Below are 6,000 nucleotides of genomic sequence, written 5' to 3' on the forward strand. Positions count from 1 at the left end.
TCGGTTGTCCTCTCTTTGAGAAGCTCTTTCTCGTGTTGGCTCAAAATAAATTGCGACCAAGGAAATGTATGCATTTCACTCTAGTCACACGAACTCACTGATATACTTATTTTTACAAATGTACTGTTGAATGCCAATGGATCTAGACCATTAAGTATTTTCTTGATTCCTTTGCTATTTATCTTTCTTGGCGTCCTTACCAACTTGACGTGAAGAATGTAGTTTTTCATGGTGACTTGCATGAGAAAATTTTGTATTGAGCAATCTCCAGTGATTACATGCTACGTGGCAATAGTTGCTGGGTTACTACATACCTTCTCTTTAACAGCTGATTTTTAAAAATTCAACTTGTATAAATTTGTTTCACTTCTCTTCCACACCAACTCTGGTGTGTTGTTGATTTCACTTGTTTTTGTGCTATTATTATATCTTAATATGCAATTCCTGCATAGAAGGAATACTAGAGTTTACGGTGATTTTGTAAAGTTTCCCTTTTACAGGTGATACTTTTATAAAGAAATATTCCTATTTTCTTCTTCATTATTTTATTAAGTTGTTATCTTGCAGGGATTTTTCGTATAATAATTTCACAACTATACCTTCACAGCCGACTAACAAGTCATACATGTGAGAAAAATGCATCAAGCATGTTCTTTTGTGCTTTGTAATTTCTATTTTATTATGAATTTGTCATATATGAATTCCCCTTCATATTCTTCAGGAACTACTTTGCATGCTGCAGTCACAATGAATCTTTTGAGTAAGCTCTAAGTCTTTTTGGAAAATGAAAATTGGAAAATTCGACATAAAAATTTGACGGGCCAAGGCCCATGAATTTTAGAAAATGAATTTTGACGGTCCAAAATTCTTGATGTTCCCAGATTTGACGGCTTAGAGCTGTCGAATTTCTCTCATCCTTCATTAATTTGACAGTTTCGGGCCGTTAAAAAAAAAATTCGACAATGAAAAATTCGACACCAATTTGACCTCTTGGTCCGTCGAATTTTATGAAATTTGACAGCTCAAAGCCGTCAAATTTGGGCTTTTTTCACATTGTGCCAGTGCTTTTAATAAATGTACTTCTCTTTGTAGATTTTCTCCATTGCAAATCATGAATGAGCAGTGTCCTGGTAAAATATCGAAGTGTAAGTTTATTGTTCTAGAATCCATGCCTCAAAGATTATTTTTACATTCAGCCAAGTTTTCTGTTAAAAATCACATTACCAAAGCAAAATTGCTGTCACACAGTATTATTTGGAAGCACAATGCTGTTTGCATTACATTAATTGTGTAGTCTTAACTGAATCTCCTTCCTTATGAAGGCCTATTTGAGACTGCCATAGGTATAAGATCTACATGCTTCCTAGTTTATAGCCATGTACTACTTAAAATGGACTCATGCTTGTGGTTATATTATTGGAGCTATTATATGTAAACTCATCTATGGACAGTAATGATTCACATAATCTAACATGCTCTCCTATTAGACACCTCAATAAATTTTCTAGTGATATTGACAATCTCAGTTTGACCATCCGTTTGTGGGTGGTACACAAATGAAAAATGGAGCCTAGTGCCCATCATGAGCCACAGTGTCTTCCAAAAATACTCATGAATCAAACATCCCAATCAAATACCATGGTCTTTGGCAAGCCATGTAAACAAACTACTTCCTCAATGAAAATCTTTGCTATGTTAGATGCATTGAAGCCTTAGAACAAGCAATGAAGTGAACCATTTTCGATAAACGATCCACTACCACAAATATGTACTTCTAAATAGTCTTTGGGAGGCCGAGCACGAAATCCATGTTGATGTCTTGCCACGTGGAACGTAGCACTGTCGAAGGGGTATACAAACCCGTATTTTGCTTCTTTTGTTTTTCTAGCTGACATGTCCTACATTGCCCTATTATCTTAGCTATAGCTCGCTTGAGACATGGTCAATAGACACGAGGGCCATAGTCTTGTCTTGGCCAGAATGATCGACTGCCCCACCTACATGGAGTTCTCAAAAGACAAATTATCTTTGGATTAAGAGTGACGAAGATGTTTTGGAGAGTCAATGCAGAAAAATTGGTAGTGGAATCTGAGGTTCAAAAGGCCATTTAATGAAAAATAGATCTCACTAGAAAACCTAGCCAGGGACCAAAAATGAGTAAAAACTTTATATGAAATTTATTGACTGACATAGGAAATACATTCTTGACAGAATAGGTGATTACTAAAATGTTTTCATTACCATAACTAGGGCCTCCCAAGTTAAAACATAATTGTCCAATCTTCAACTAAGCCAACTAAAATAAGGCTAATAAACTTGAGTGAGTTTGTAGGGCTCCAAATTCGAATGAATGGACCTTTCAAATCTAGTTGTTTCCAAATACCGAGCTAGGTAATATTTTGGGCTCGTTTTCTTTAAGGTTCATTGTTCGTTTATAATAATAATAATTAAAAAAGTATTTAGTTACAAATAAGCCAGTGACAAGCATGTTTCTTGCAGATTCTTCCTTGTTTATCAATTGTGGTGGAGAGGGTGCAAACATTGAAGGGAAGTACTATGAACAAGATAATAGCACGTTACCTTTCTACGTAAGTCCCAATAAGAATTGGGCTTACAGTATTTCAGGAGACTTCTTTACAAAATCTTTCAGTCCACAGGACTACATAAGGAACTCGTCATGCAGAGATGTTTTGCCTGATGCATCTTTATATACAACCGCACGCTGTTCTCCTCTCTCACTCGATTACCATGGCCTTTGTTTACATAATGGCAATTACACAGTGAAACTTCACTTTGCTGAAATAGTATTCACAGGTCACGATGACTATAGCATGCTGGGAACCCGTGTATTTGATGTATATATTCAGGTAATAGGATCTCCTTATAATTGAAAAACGGCACAATACCTTTGTTCTAGTGCCTTTATCATAAAAAGTTCTCATTGCAGGGTATCAGAGTACTGAAGGATTTCAATATCAAAGAAGAAGAAGCAAAGGGGAAAAATGTGTCGGCTATGGAATTCAATGCCACTGTCACAGACCGTCATCTAGAGATCCACTTCTACTGGGCTGGCAAAGGGTCCATATACGTCCCACCTGGATTTTATGGACCTCTTATATCAGCTATTTCTGTAACTTCTGGTAGAAGTCTCTCTCTGACATTTTTTTTTTATTGTCTGTTACGTAGATATTTGATCTCTTACTTTCCCTTTTCCTTTCATTCAGGCGCTAAACATGGCAAAAAGTTATCTCCTGCAAGTATAGCTGCAATTGTAATATCTGCAATCGTCATACTTCTTGTGATTTTGGCTATCATTTGGAAAATGGGCTGGCGTAAACAATTACCCAAATATGGTGAGAACTTTTTGCACTTACTGATATGGCTACCCACTCACATTCCCACTATGCACTTGATGATAATTTTTGTTTATTTAACACATTTCCCTTGAAACAGAACTCCAGGGTTCAGAGCTTATAAAAAATTCTATTACCTTTCAACAACTAGCAGATGCTACTCAAAATTTCAGCCCTGCCAATGTGATTGGCAAAGGAGGTTCAGCGACAGTATACAAGGCATTCTTTCTTTTATGGAAGCTTACATCTTTTTAGCCTTTTTTTTTTTTCTTTTCATTTGTTTCATATATTAGCCAAATGCATCGTTTCCCATGAATGCAGGCTGAATTGAAAGATGGGCTCGTACTGGCAGTGAAGAAACTTTATCAAAAGTCAATACAAGGAACTCGTGAATTTATGAGTGAAGTAACTTTCCTTACTTCCTTGAAACACGAAAATCTTGTTCAACTTTGGGGCTGGTGTTTAGGAGATGACCAACTCTTGCTAATTTATGAGTACATGGAAAACAATTCCCTCGCCCATGCTTTATTTGGTAATCTATAACAACCTCTCATGGATTTTTTAGGTGCCCCATGTTTTTTCTCCCATAAAGCGTGATGAGTGGAGATTTGGTGATCAACAGGTACAGGATCCAACTTGGTATGTAATTGGCAAACAATGTATAAGATTTGCCTTGGAATAGCAAAGGGCTTAGCTTACCTCCATGGAGAATCAGAACCGAAGATTATTCATAGGGATATCAAGGCCAGTAATGTTTTGCTTGACAGAAACCTCAATGCAAAGATATCTGATTTCGGATTGGCTAGGGCATATGACGTGGAAAACACACAAATGACCAAAATTGGCGGAACACAGTAAGTGAACAAATCCTCTTTTTACCACATCAATTTTACATTCGAGCATATCACTCTCATTTTGAAAATTAAGTCTTACTATCACTTCCCAATTTGGATGCAAGAGTTTTGATTCATGAATACTTCTAATATGGTTTGATTGTTTCTAGGTTATTAGATATTTCCCCAATCTATTTTATATTGTAATTTTTGTTTTCTCTTGTAGTGGATACATGGCACCTGAGTATGCAATGCGGGGTATATTATCAGAAAAAATAGATGTTTACAGCTTTGGAGTCGTCACCCTAGAAATTGTTAGCGGGAAGAGTAATGCAGTTGAGCATCCGAATGAGGAGACGGAATTCCTTTTGGACAAGGTATTATATTATTAGCAACAAAATATGTAACCATGCTTCAGGATTTGTGAAGTTAATGCAAATGAGTTTCACTCCCCCTCTACCTAATATATATATTTTCTTATCATGGGTATCCTCACCCTTCAGGTGAGATTAATCCCATGGCCACACGCACCGCCCCTTCGGAAAGTCCTACATGCAATTGGTTGAGTCGAGGGTCAACCGGACCCTGGAGGGTGGCCCCAAGGAATTCATTACTTTGTGGGGTTTCGAACACTTGACCTACTCTTCTTGAGGAGCTTATCAAGGCTTGGCTTTCTACTTGGCCAACCCCTTGGGGTCACTCTGCCTTATATGAAAACAGCACATCTCACTATATTATTGTAGATATATGAACCACTAATCTGATTATGTTATGGTGTGAGACTACAGGCCTACGTTTTGCGCAAGGAGGGGAAGCTTTTGAATTTGGTTGATGGAGCTGTTGTAGACGGACCGGACTATTCAGAGGATCAAGCAAGCATGATGTTGGAATTAGCAATGATGTGCACCGATCAGTCCCCTACGCTCAGACCTACAATGTCTGAAGTGGTGAGCATTCTTGAAGGCAAAAAAACTATAGCGGAGGTTTCTGCTGCTAAACAATCCATCTCAACCAATCCCCGTGATAATCCTTCTCTCTCTACTGGAAAGCCCAGCACTTCCAAGGGTGGAGTTGTTGCATAGAGTGGGATGGAACTTAAACTATTCCCTATTGATTTGGTTATATATGCACTTGGTATCAGCTAGTTGTGCTTGTATTTGTTTTGTGCTTTGATATCTGTTTGTTGTATCTGGTATTGGTAACGTAAGAATATATGGTACCTAAGCAGTCGTTTGTTAAATTGAACAAATAAGTATTCAAAGACTATTATTGTTGAAATTGTATAAGCATTGAATTTAAGTGCTGAGAATGTTGTCTGTTTACCTGTTTGAATAGTGTCGAACTGATTCAAATTAAATATTGTATCCACAAAATATTGTCGGTTAGTTACTGCTAAAAGCTGATAAAATGACCATATTACCCTTTTCAATCACAATATACTCCATTTGATTATTTTAACTGCTAATTCAATCACACATAATGAAAAGAGCATAAATTCAAAAGATAATATGTTTTGATATTCTAAATTACATACATAATTCATTGTACTCAAATTTTAAATTACAAGATCATAATTCATTGTACTACAATCTTCTCTGTCGTAATAGCAATTGGAGCAACCCACTATCTTATTTCAAAGATGAAAGAACTTAATTTTGGGTGAATAATTTTCGATGGAAATGAATGATGGGTAATTATAAAAGCACCCCGCGAATTAATAAGGGCAACCCAATTATTTTTTGTCTTATATAAGTTAAATTTTTTGGAATGAGCCGATATTTGGTGTGGATGATTTAGTATCGTGGGAGTTGCTC

The 6,000-nt window shown here is 36.7% G+C and overlaps 1 protein-coding gene across 7 annotated transcripts in view; it reads left to right on the top strand.

The window, feature by feature from the left end:
- Positions 1-5,721, top strand: part of LOC147392076 (putative LRR receptor-like serine/threonine-protein kinase At1g53430) — a 126,278-nt gene extending 120,557 nt beyond the window's left edge. For 2 of the 7 annotated variants that reach the window (XM_086460078.1, XM_086460077.1), the window contains 11 exons: positions 568-627; positions 722-760; positions 1,093-1,145; positions 2,500-2,867; positions 2,948-3,140; positions 3,225-3,353; positions 3,454-3,572; positions 3,675-3,885; positions 3,976-4,207; positions 4,413-4,563; positions 4,975-5,721. In XM_086460078.1, the coding sequence (XP_086316204.1) occupies positions 568-627; positions 722-760; positions 1,093-1,145; positions 2,500-2,867; positions 2,948-3,140; positions 3,225-3,353; positions 3,454-3,572; positions 3,675-3,885; positions 3,976-4,207; positions 4,413-4,563; positions 4,975-5,268 (1,849 nt within the window). In that variant the 3' untranslated portion in view covers positions 5,269-5,721. The remainder of the gene's footprint in view (positions 1-567; positions 628-721; positions 761-1,092; positions 1,146-2,499; positions 2,868-2,947; positions 3,141-3,224; positions 3,354-3,453; positions 3,573-3,674; positions 3,886-3,975; positions 4,208-4,412; positions 4,564-4,974) is intronic. The other 5 variants (XM_086460080.1, XM_086460076.1, XM_086460074.1 and 2 more) reach the window with 3 other exon arrangements.
- Positions 5,722-6,000: the final 279 nt, after the last annotated feature.

The sequence above is a fragment of the Akebia trifoliata genome, chromosome 11 (genome assembly GCF_017979445.1).
Source record: "Akebia trifoliata isolate Shusen 1 chromosome 11, ASM1797944v1, whole genome shotgun sequence".
Classification (NCBI taxonomy): Eukaryota; Viridiplantae; Streptophyta; class Magnoliopsida; order Ranunculales; family Lardizabalaceae; genus Akebia; species Akebia trifoliata.